At 39.4% G+C, this 13164-nt stretch overlaps 1 protein-coding gene across 1 annotated transcript in view; it reads left to right on the top strand.

Annotated features, from left to right (window-relative positions):
- Positions 1–13164, top strand: part of ST8SIA4 (ST8 alpha-N-acetyl-neuraminide alpha-2,8-sialyltransferase 4) — a 92444-nt gene that overhangs the window by 45599 nt on the left and 33681 nt on the right. Inside the window, exon 4 of the mRNA XM_026671366.2 lies at positions 4483–4776. Coding sequence (XP_026527151.1) covers positions 4483–4776 — 294 coding nt within the window. The remainder of the gene's footprint in view (positions 1–4482; positions 4777–13164) is intronic.

Here is a 13164-nt window from a genome sequence, read left to right on the forward strand (position 1 = left end):
TTCAGTGGTCCCCAACCTTTTTTGTACCAGGGACCGGTTTCAAGCAGAAAATTTTTGCAAGGACCAGGGGGGAAGAGAAGGAGGGGGAGGCTTTTCCTGTCGCCGCAGCTATTCCGGCGCCCGTTTCACCCCATCCGCCCGCCCGCACGCGCGCCTTCAATCCACAGTGTCCCGTTCTGCCTGCCTGCCTGCCTGCCTTAGTTTCTGGTTGTTTGGGAGCAGCTTCGGCTGAGAATAATAACTATTCGCCTCTTTTACTCAGCCGAAGCTGTTCCGATTCAACCATTAACGAAGGCAGGCAGGCAGGCAGAACGGAGCACTGGGTTGAACCCTGCAGCGCACGCGCGCGGCGAGCGGGCGGACGGACGGGGTGGGGTGGGGAGAAACGGGCGCTTCGGCGACAGGAAAAGCCCCCGCTTCTTTGAAGCAGTTTCTTCCTGGGCTGGTGGAGGAGCGAGAGAGCGACTGAGAGAGCTGACCCAGAGAGAAGGACAGGTTTCGGTTGCTTCCTCCCTCCCCTTCTTTCATTTGTGTCCTTGATCCCCGATCCCAGCAGCATTCACCGAAGGTGAAGAAAGCCGCCATTTTTAAAAAAAAAATCTTTGTGGCCCGGTAGAGAGTGCTCCACGGCCCGGTGCGGTCCGCGGCCCGGTGGTTGGGGACCCTGATTTAATTGATGTATACATTCATGCAAGTACACACAGGCATAGACAGTTAAAATCTCACTGCCATTACACCAGAATAAGTATATACCTCTACAGATGTTAACTTCTTTCTTACTGGATCTGGGCATGAGACGTTATTGTATGGTTTCACTCATTTAAAGTTTTCTTATGAGCAATTAAAACTTTATATCATAATAATATACTATATAAATAGCATAAGATACAATTCTAAATGGTTTCCTTTTAAAAATATATGCCTATTTACCTAGTGATAATTTACATTTTCAAAACGTTTCAATATGTCATTTTTTTCCTATATACAGCTTTCTTTTTTTTCTCTTTTTTTATTCAGTTAAGTACTTCTGCTCTATCTCCTCACATTTTTCTCTTTTTTCAACTTCCTTTTAACTTTCTATTCCATCTGCCCTGATAATTTTTAATCCAATGCAAGTAATCTACTGTTTCAGCGCAAAGCATGCCAAATTGTGGTTGCTTATTTTAGATATTTATTTCTATTCTATCAGAATCCAAAGACACCTGGCATTTTGCGTATGAAACAGAAACAAGAGTACCTTTAAAAAGAGATAGAATTATCACTGTGTTAAAAATATTTCAGAATAATTCCATTTTAGCTGCCTTCCAAATAAGAAATGCATTACTTTTGCCAGATGTAAAATTTTAAACAATGTTTTAACACTAAAATGGTCCCTTTTCTGTGTTATTAATTGCTGCACTTCATTTGGCAGTAGGGTTTTTTGAAAACTCTTCTAATATTTAAAACTTTATATTTATTTATTTGTATGATGCCTTCCTCCTCCTATTTTTTCCACAATAAACCTGGAAGGTGGGTAGAGCTGAGAGAAGGACTGGCTCAAAATCATGCAGCTGGTTTTCATGGCTAAGGCTGGACTTATGCTCACAGTCTCCTGCTTTCTAGTCTGGTGCTTTAACCCCCAAACAAACTGCTTCTATAAAAAAATATGAGTCCTTATTTATTTCTGTTAGATGTCAAGTTGAGTATAATCCTGTTAAAAAATTGTAAACAAAATCTTTTAAGTCTCATAATCTTTAAACAGTATAAAGATACCATGTCTAAACTAATGTTAGTGTAATATCTATAGCCATGAGAAATTTACATCAGTCTGGGAATCTGCTGGTGGGGTCTGAAAAAGGCATGTTCACACATACACCCCAAAGGTCTTGTACTCTTTCTTGTACGAAAAGGGAATGTTTGTAAAAGGGCATTATCTAGGTGGTGTTTTTCTTTATATGAAGATTTATGTTTGGTTGTGCATGAAGTTCTAATTCCACTAAGAGTATAAATGCCTCCACAAAGTATGTAGATTGATAATTTACTGACTTTTGGTTTTTTTTAGAAAAGCCCAACTTTTAGAAAATTATTGATTGTTTTTATTAGATGGCTAGAGACCATAAGAATTCCAGAAGATTGTCAATGGAAGAATCATTGGAAGCCACGTCAACTGTCACCATTCCTTCATTGTCATATTCCACAAAGTTTGTTTGACTTGCCTTAGAAGAGTGGTCAGATGTATGAACAAGGAGCTCATAAATGTAATGACAGAACATTAGATAAATCTCCTAATGAATAGAACAGTGGTCTCCAACCTTTCTGGCTTGGCAGAGGGGGAGAGGGGATGGTTCTGTGTGAGTGGCAGGCACACACAGGAAGCCTGCGCAGCTCCATTTAACCTGTGGGCACATATGCCTACCACTCACTCAAGTGCAGCTTCGCATGCGAGCCTGCTGCTCACACAAATGGAGTCTTGTGTGCAAGCATGCACATCAGCCATGCACACAAATGAATTGTGAAGGATATGTGTTTGTGTTTTATTTTTGTAATTATAATGTACACTGAAGATGGCATTTAATTTCGTTGTACGAGGTGCAATGACAATCAAGTAAACTCAACTAATGGTCTCCTGCTTGGGCAGGGGGTTGGACTAAATATATAAAGGTCCTTTCCAACTCTGTTCACCCTAATCCGGTTAATCCATTTTTTTCCTCATTCTAACAATTGCAGCATGATAAAGGTGAAAAGAAACTACCCTATACATAGTTTCATTCTAGGCTTTATGGAATATTTGATATTGGACCACGATCAGTTACTTAGTTAATATTGACAAATTATGAGACCAATTGTATTTTTTCATAGTTCAGTGTTTAAATTTACATGGCTCTGAAAATCCAGTCAGAAAATGCTATCTAGAGCAGGGCTGTCAAACTCCCAGCCCACGGGTGGGATGCATCACACGCTGGCCATGCCCATGTTTTATCAAAGTGGAAAAAAAGTCCCAATGTGTTACGTGATGCCACCATGATGATGTGAGTTTAACACCCCTGATCTAGAGGATTCTCATTCATGTCATATTGATCCTGAAATTAACTGCAAATTGCATATGCATATGTTTTCTATAAAGGAGCACTTAGTTGGTATAAGGGGACATTTTGTACAAGACTGCACAACCCAAAGTTCTATGGCTACTAGCCTCAAAACTTTTAGTGCAGGCCCTTGATGCATATCCAACAATTTCCAGCAATGTGGATTTGATTTAAATCGACTCAATTTAAATCATAATTTTTAAAGAACAACTGTCACCTGTGTCCAGCAGCTGTTCCTCTTCTGACCTGCTGTGGACTCACCGACAGTCCCATTCACTTTAATGGGATGGCTGGTGATGCGGTAGTGACACAACAAGATGAGGGATGTGGCAGGTAGCAGGTGACAGGATACCCCCTAACAGGCACTGCCATGATGGATCTGAAATGACAGGTGCTCTTTAATACTATACTTATAAGCTGCTTAGAAGATTTCACTTTCATTTTTACTGCTTGCCCTTTCTCCTCACACTTAGAGCCTGGTGGTACAGGTGTATTTCTCTTCAAACAATATACAGTTTGTAGTGTACATAGATTTGCAAAAACAATGGGATAAAAGAATATTCCTGAACTTTGTTTTATGATTTATCTCATGGTTATTGTGAAATTGTGTAAATGCATCAATGCAGTGCATGTTATCTCAGCTTGCAGAGCTTGGATTCATTGAATGAGTTTACTAAAAATGTAAATATTGCAGAATATACAGTTCATGTTACATAACTAAGCTCCATTTCATGCTGAATAAACTAAATTATTAATGTATCTTAAATAGAAAACTATAGATAGATTTTTTTTTACTCCAAAAGCATTTTATTAAAATAAATTTGATCAAAATAAAAAAAAATCTGATTTAAATTAAAAAAAACCATCGATTTTTATCCACCCTGATTTCCAGTAAATTATAGTTTTACAGAAGAGAAATAAACCCATGCAATGTACTAAGTCAGTTTTCAATCATCCAAATTTAGCTCATTATTGCCTCTTGTTGGAATATGATTTCTGGCATATCACTGGATCCATCTGAAAAGATTGTAGACCACCTTTGGTTTTATGCCTGCATCTGATGCACAATAAAACTTTCTTTGTTACTTGAATTACTTAGAAATGACCTTTAGATCTGTGTTCCATTTATCCAGTAATAAGTAGAATTTAGTGAGGTTTAAGTCTACAGTTAAGTAAATTGTATCTGTTTGTATCAGCAGAATTGAAATTGTTTCTGGATTCCACCTAAATTCTTAAGATGACGGGATTGCTTTATTCGGCACGGAGTTAAATTTAAACCTGTGAGATGCCCCAGGATTTTTACTCAATATGAAAACAGCCTTGCATTTTTCATTTTCAGCTTTTATTTCATGCATGTTTTTACTTGAGTTAATGTTTCATTTTTTTGTTATTTTTCCATTAATCTCTTCCTCTTCAGGTGCAATCTAGCTCCTGTGGTGGAGTTTGCTGCAGACGTGGGAACTAAATCAGATTTTATTACCATGAACCCATCAGTTGTACAAAGAGCATTTGGAGGCTTTCGGAATGAGAGTGACAGAGAAAAATTTGTGCATAGACTATCTATGCTGAATGACAGTGTCCTTTGGATCCCTGCTTTCATGGTCAAAGGCGGAGAGAAGCATGTGCAGTGGGTTAATGCATTAATCCTTAAGAATAAATTGAAAGTGCAAACTGCCTATCCATCACTGAGGCTTATTCATGCTGTCAGAGGGTAAGTGTCTGGAAAAGACTGGTCTGTTCTTGGCGCAATGGAACTCATAACTAAAATTTCTGCTAGAGAGAAAGAGTGGCTCTAAAAGGTTTGAGATAATTCCATTCAACTCATAGTGGATTATGTTTCTGAGAAAGACATGTTTTAGAGCAAGCATTTCCCATCTGTTTCTCCACTTTAGATATAAAAAAACATGTGAATCTTCATCAGGTATGGCTGGATCACTTCCCCTCCCCTCCCCCATATGACTTGTAACAGAGCCAGCCACCACCAATATTGTATGTTCTGACTTGAAAATGTTGCCTTCTACTGTTCTGTTGTTTTCCATATGTATGTTTTCAGGGCTTTGAGAATCCGCACACTATATTTCTGCAATTGAACAAACATCAAGGAAATGTTATACTAATTTAAAACATCTATCTAGCCAGCCATCTTATATCAAACTCTGGCCAGTTCCCAAGCAAGAATTAAAACAATATAAATAGTAAAAGCAACATAAAAACCATATTTAAACTTTCAGTACCATAAATATTGAAAACAAAAACTTGGCACAAGTTGAACGTATGCAGTTGCCTCAACTTATCCCAGCGTTTGGAGGAAAAGCTGACTCGACAGTATTTTTTTGGAAGCATGGGCAGGTAGAGGTTTGCTTAACTTCAGGAGGAAGACTGTTCCATAGGGTAGCAGCTGCCACGGAAAAGGCATCAAGTATCATATATTTGTTATTTGAGATTAATTGCTTTTTGGGATGCATCCTTTTGGAGATAACCTTTTCCCAAATTGTAGTCAGTCATTTCATTGCTATGTTGTACATTTCTGGTGTTGCCTTGAAACGTTTGATATTGCAGCACTTTTTGTTGCTGGAATCATTTCAGATTAATTATTTTGGTTGCATTTTGCTTTTTATTGGCCTTCTTCTTATTAGAATATCATACAGTATAAAAGTAAAGGTTCCCCTCGCACATACATGCTAGTTTCTGGTTCTAGAGGGCTGTGGTCATGTCCGTTACACAGTCAAAGAGCCAGTGCTGTCTCTGTGGTCATGTAGCTGGCATGACTAAACGCCGAAGGTGCACAGAACACTGTTGCTTTCCTACCAAAGTAGTCTGTATTTTTCTACTTGCATTTTTACATGCTTTTGAACTACTAGGTTGGCAGAAGCTAGGACAAGTAACGGGAGCTCACCCCATTACGCGGTGCTAGGGATTCGAACTGCTGATCTTTCTGATCGACAAGCTCAGCGTGTTAGCCACTGAGCCACCGCGTCCCCATCATACAATATAGTTAGAATTTTTTTCCAAAGGTACTTTTCAAATACGAAAATGCATACCATGCATAATGCATGATATTATGTAGTGGTAAGAATTTATAGGGCTTTTTATTCTGAAAGCAATTGTACCTATCAATAGTAAAAATAACTGCCCTGATCTACGTAATAGCTTTATGCTCCAAAACGCCAGATTAAAATGCAATCTGCATACTGGAGCTGCATAACTACTATTGTAATCTTCAAAAATCCATTTTGAGAATAGCAAGAGTAATCTTGCCTAACATGGGTTCCCTCCTGATATACAGATTTGTCACATTCTCAGTGTGTATTACATATTACATTCAAATAAGTTGTACCCCAGTGGGAAGATTGAGACAGATAAAACATGCATGTCTACACAGGATATTTTCTAAAGCTGATGCGACGTTAAAAATTCCATTCTCTGTCTTTTTGTTCTTTATTCTTTCACTGGAATTGGACAGTCTTTTAATTAGGGAATTGTGCTTAAGCCCAAAACTATCCTCTGCAAACTAAAGCACATGGACACCTTCTGAAGAAACATCAAACAGATGTTGCATTTGCTGATTCTTCTATTATCCCTTCCACTTCAATATTTCATTAGTCTCTGATGTGGATCATTACAAAAATTTATTTATTTACTGTCCAAAACCCCCAAAGTAATACTCTACATGGAACTGTATTTGCTACATAAATTGTGCTGATTGCCTTTAAGCTTTGGGTGCAATTAATACTCTGTTTATCATTTATAAAGCCCTCTCTGAAAGATTGTCTCTGGTCCATTAAAGGCAGTCCTTGTTTAGCATCTGCTTCATTTAGCAACCATTTGCAGCTACAACAGCGATAAAAAAGTAATTTTGTGACCAATCCAAAGCATTTATAACCTTTGCTGAGCTGTAAAATGAAAGAAGGCTGAAATAAGATTGTAAGCACAATCACATTTACTGACCTTATTGTTTTACAATCAAGTTTCTGGTCCCATTTGTGGTTGTATTTCTGACTATTATCTATGATCCAATTGCGAAGGAGAATGTTACTCTTATCTCTTGGATCCTAAGAAGTATATTTCCACTATTTCAACACCTGCCTTTGAAACAGCATCCCTGCTGGAGGTTCAGCCCATTCCAACCTTGCAATCCTTTAGACCAGGGGTCCTTGTATTACAGTATTACAGCCCCCAGATCGGATACGGCCCGCCAAAGGAATTTATCCAGCCCGCATGTCATTCAGAGCTGGGACACACACTGAGCTGTGTGCTGGAGTGCCGCGCTGTCAATCAGATGTGCGACATGTATAGCACATGCACCGGTCTCCTGCGGGATCATTGCCGTCTGCTGGGTTGCATGTATAATGAGTCCAGTGAGGTCTCCTGGAGAGCACACGCATAAACTGGATCCTTTATAATGCCCTAGCTCAGTGATCCCCAACCTTTCTTATGCCGCGGCCTGGTATCCCCAACCTTTTTTATGGCGCGGCCCGGTACCGGCATTAGCTGGGCGCCGCCATCTTTTTTTTATGAAAAAGTGCTTCCGGTGAGCTTTCTACCCGGAAAAGCTCACCGGAAGCACTTTTTCATCAAAAAAAAATGGCGGCGCCCAGCAAACCAGCGGCCCGGTAGGACTTGTTCCACGGACCGGTACCGGTCCGTGGACCGGTGGTTGGGGACCCCTGCCCTAGCTGACTTAGCCTTTGCCAGAGGAGAGACAGAGATGGTTTTTCCGGTCAGTTGGAGAGAAGAAGAACCAGGCAGCAGGCTGAAAAGCTATCTAAAGGTCTGCATAACAAATATTAATAGGACATGATTCCAGTGGTGGGATTCACACCAATTCAACTGAACCGGTAGTTAACTTTGTGTGCAGTTCAGTGAATCAGCTGGATCACCATGCCTGTCTCCGCCCCCTCCTCTCTGAGGCCATTTCATTTACACAGTCTTTTAAAGCCTGTTATGGTTTTTCCCTAAAGCTCATTGGTAGTGTGTTCATTTGATTTGTAATGTTTATTTGGCTATGGTACGTTGTTTCTCCTTTTTAGTTCCATGTTGGCTTTGTTTTTTAAATACTGTATTTTTTAAATCATGCACCTCCCAAAATCTGTGTTGAATTGTAAATCTTTGTAAGTCTGAATTATAAGTTATATAAATTATCAATTATAATGTTGGCATAAAAATATGTGTGCTGGCTGTGGATATGAGATTGATACTAGTTTGATTGCCCCCCTCCCCAGAATAGAATAGAGCAAATCCACTGCTTCTTTCTAACTAATATGAATCAGGTCCAACGTAAGATGATTGTGTAGTTTATAGTAGTACCTCAAAGGAATAATTTCCTTTTCTAAACAATGGTATTGTTATAAGCTTTAACATCTATTGTGCACAGGAAGCAAGAGCCTGTAAGTTATCGTCTAATAAACAATTTATGGCAAATTAGGATATGTTTCAGATTTAGGAGAGGCATGAGAAAAAGTACAACAGAAAGTGAAAAATCATTGCTAGCTCTACAGGGATTAGGAATAAAGAGATATATGTACCCAGCTGAGATCCTGTCTTTTAAATGAAAAAAAAAAAAAGCATGGAAGCTGTGAAAAGGCACACTGATGTTCCCCATTAGACAAATTATTTATCAATAGTTGAACAGAACACCCAACAAGATTTTTAAAAAAAACCCCACCAAAAAGGGTATGTTGAATTAGAGATGAATCTGACTAGTGAAAGACTAATGCTTCACACAAATATGAATCTACAACGTGCAACTCAAATAAAGACCCATTTGTGGCCCTTTTAGAGTTTTCTGAATAAGGACAGAAAGTATGGCAAGTCAAACCTGAGGAGCCATGCACTTGCTGCGAGGTCTTAGCAGAATTGCTTTCACTGCCACAGTCCTAAATACAGAATCTGGAAAAAGAACAAAGCTGTAAGAGGGCATCTGCTTCCAAATTAAGTGCCGCAGAGCAGAGCAAGATTGCTGAGAAGTGTGCTGTGGGAATATTAATCTATTCAGAATTTGTTATTTTTAAGTAGACTGTTAGTTGCATGTAGCCCAGCAACCATAATTCAACCTAAATACCATTTACTGTGCTTGAGTGGAGGAGAGCAAGAGCTTCTGAAATGGTGATCTTTGTTTGAGCTCAAACACTAAGACATCTGACATATGGTTTAGGCAACTGTCTTCCTTGAAACCAATCTTAGACAAACTCTTGATCTATGAATTTTGATTATTCTGAACTTTTTGCAGAGATTGGAACTCTGGATTGGATTTATGGTATATTGCATATAGGACCTCTGATTCACCATCCTATATTTGCTCCTATTAAAAATGTTTGCATAGCAATATTTTTCAGTTTGTGAAGCCTATCTTAACAGATCACAAAATGCTTTGAAAGGATACTCAATAATTGTTGTACTGGCCTTTTTCAGATATTTACATGAAGGTCTTGTGAAACAGCCTAGTTGGTAGTCATAGCAGGCCTTACAAACTGGCCCATGACCCTTCCACCTTTTAACTCTGCACAAATCTGCAGTGAATGCATATTCACATAATTATTCTTCTGTTTACCCTTAGCATTAGCTGTATATTGTCTGTGAAGGATATGTGAAGAATCTGTGATAGATCCCAAATATTGCTTGCCTTGCATCTTTCTGACTGTTCTGTCAAAAAGTGGTTCTGAGAGGATATCTGGAGAGTTGCTGCACACACACACACACACACACACACACACACACACACAGCATACTGTCAGCGTTCCAGGGAACCTCCAAGCTTCCAAAGGATTCCAGAGCTGACACATACAACACACACACAAAGAGCCCAACCCAACTCACAAGGGTTACTGTTGTGGTAATAGGATACAGTAGTATTAGGTATATTTACCATGTATAATTTTGGGATAATAAAAATAAAAATAGTTGGATAAAATGCCAAGTCTTGTCTTCTGCAACCAATAATAATATATGTAGACAAATTCTCCACTTCCTCACAATCCAAATAATAATTAGAAACCAATGTATAGTCCATTTTAGTAATATAGACCTATCCACATTGCATACTACTCATTCCTAAGTTAAAAAAGAGATTGAATTTTCTGGAAGGCTGCTACTCATTTCTCTTCTTCCAATTAAAATACTCAAATTTCAGTTTCTCAGCTGCTGCAAAGTTATTTTTAAATTCTATGACAACATATATCATCAAGTCTATTCTAGATGACTTGAGAGTAGCTGAAGCTATTCTGCACCTCGCCCACCACCGGCCTAGGAATTCCCAAACTTTATAAAGTAAGATAATGAAAGAAAAGCTTAGATACTGGAACTTGTCCTAAAGATAGCAGAAGTAGAAAGAGTGGAAATGACTAGATAGGTCTCCCATTTTATTAGCTCTTGGAAATAGTTGCCATAGACAATTGGTCTGCAATGGGACCTATAAAAAAAGAGAGGGAGGAGTATCAATCTTTATTAGGTTCAAACTTTGAAGAGTTAAAAGCTAGGTTCATATATTTCACTAAGCCTAGTTTGCTTAACCACTATATGATGAAAAAGATCATAATTGACTTGGTTAAAAGTAGCAGTTTTTCCTCCCTGATGTCATGTGACTGATTAGTATTATATGGTCTTAGGTGTGAAGGAGGAGTAGGTATTGCTGTCTCTCATATTGGTCACTGGAAGTTCAACATGGCACCTTATGGCAATGAACTCTCTGAGGATCTGAAAAAATAAATTGTTGCTACACATAAAGATGGCCTAGGCTATAAGGAGATTGCCAAGACCCTGGAACTGAGCTACAGCACGTTGGCCAACATGTTTCATTCAGAACAGGCCTCGTTATGGTCGACCAAAGAAGTTGACTGATCATGCTCAGCATCATATCCAGAGGTTAACTTTGGGAAATAGATGTATGAGTGCTGCCAGCATTGATGCAGAGGTTGAAGGGATGGGTCAGCCTGTCAATGTTCAGATCATATGCCGCACACTGCATCAAATTGGTTTGCAAGGCTGTTGTCCCATAAGGAAATGTGATGACCCGGCATGTGGCACAAAGGCAACACAGTCACATAAGAAGAGTCCCTTTAATCCTCCAACTTTGCCCTCAATGTCCAGGTTACCTTAGGCTGGAGAAAAAAAACTCTCCCAAGAACAATCTAAGTGGAGGAAATTCAGTCCGAAAACAAAGTACATACAAACTATAAATAAAAATCCATACAAACCACGGTAATTAACTTCACAGGGCAGGATAAGGAATTGCAGACTTAAAAGGCCAGCAAAACACACACAGTTAGGAAGATGCCAGGAACCCAGATAAGCCTCAACAATAACAGATAACTCACAATTTGCTTCCAACAAGTTGCTGTGCACAATCTACCTTTTTAAACACTATGTCCACAGCTGCAGCTAATGAAGGGAATCAGGACCCTTTCCTCCCCCATAAGCCACGCAACCCATGTTGCTCCTTTCTCCGTTTCTTCCTGCGTACCCTAGGATGAAGAGGGGTGGGCCTGGATCTTCCTCTGAATTCCCTCTGCCTTGCTCTACCTCTGCCTTGCTCTGCCCAGCCGGCCTTTGCCCTTCCCTAGTTTCTTCCACAGCCAATGGAGCCACACTCCCACTCCCTGTCAGCTGCTCAGCCTCCCCCTCGGAATCAGATTCTGACGGGCATGACAGGAAGCCTCTTCTGAAGATGATGCACAAGAAAGCCCTCAAACTATTTGCTACAGACAAGCAGACTAAGGACATCGATTTCTGGAACCATGTACTACGGTCTGATGAGACCAAGATAAACTTATTTGGTTCAGATGGTGTCAAGCGTGTGTGATGGCAACTGGGTAAGGAGTAAAAAAGACAAGTGTGTCTTGCCTATAGTTAAGCATGGTGGTGGGAATGTCATGGTCTGGGGCTGCATGAGTGCTGCCAACACTGGAGAGCTACAGTTCATTGAGGGAACCATGAATGCTAACATGTACTGTGACATACTGGAGCTGAGCTCCCTTCGGAGACTGGGCCGTATTCCAACATGATAACGATCCCAAACACCCCCCCCCCAAACGACCCCTGCCTTGCTAAAGAAGCTGAGGGTAAAGGTGATGGATTGGCCAAGCATGTCTCCAGACCTAAACCCTATTGAGCATCTGTGGGGCATCCTGAAATGGAAGGTGGATGTGCTCAAAGTCTCTTAACATCCACCACCTCCGTGACGTCATCATGGAGGAGTGGAAGAGGACTCCAGTGGTAACCTGTGAAGTTCTGATGAATTCTATGCCCAAGAGGGTTAAGGTAGTGCTGGAAAATAATGGTGGCCACACAAAATATTGACACTTTTGGCCCAATTTGAACATTATCACTTAGGGGTGTACTCACTTTTGTTGCCAGCAGTTTAGAGATTAATGGCTGTGTGTTGCATTATTGTGAGGGGACAGCACATTTACACTTATACAAGCTGTATACTCACAACTTTACATTGAAGCCAAGTGTCATTTCTTAAGTGTTGTCACATGAAAAGATATACTTAAATATTTACAAAATGTGAGGGGGTGTACTCACTTCTGTGGTACACTGCGTATGGAATGGTTTTTTTATGCAAGCCTTAGAGTTTCATGATAGTCAGCAAAGTCACAGAAGCTTTTACAATGTGTTTTAACACAATATATTCTTTGTAATAGCTAAAATAATAAAAATAAAATACCATAGGAAGGATTTTGAAAATCTCCTCCTAAATGCATTGTTTCCTTGAATAGCTACCTGAACTCAGATACTACCTGAGATAAACTGCACAACTCTAAGGAACAAATAAAAGTATAGCTTCATAGTTAATAGCCTAAGTGAGTCTATTAAATCGTTTGGGAGAAAAGAGAATATTTATCTTTAACAGCTAAGTGTCTCTTTGTGTTTTTCTAGCCCACATAGTTTTATCTGAGCAACTTGGCTGCACTGTACATGTTCTAAATAAAATAAAAGTATATTTTAGCCAATCTTCATGTAAGATTTTAATAAGAGTTACAGCTTTTAAAAACATTGCACATTTATAGACACAACTGAATTGTTACTAATTTATGGAATTTGACCATAAAATGTCAAAGCTGGGAGTATTTTAGTTTTTGGACCCTGGAAATAAAACTAA

Source organism: Notechis scutatus, chromosome 2 (assembly GCF_049901735.1).
Source record: "Notechis scutatus isolate UNSWTSFEM ecotype Mainland chromosome 2, rNotScu1.2, whole genome shotgun sequence".
Lineage (NCBI taxonomy): Eukaryota > Metazoa > Chordata > Lepidosauria > Squamata > Elapidae > Notechis > Notechis scutatus.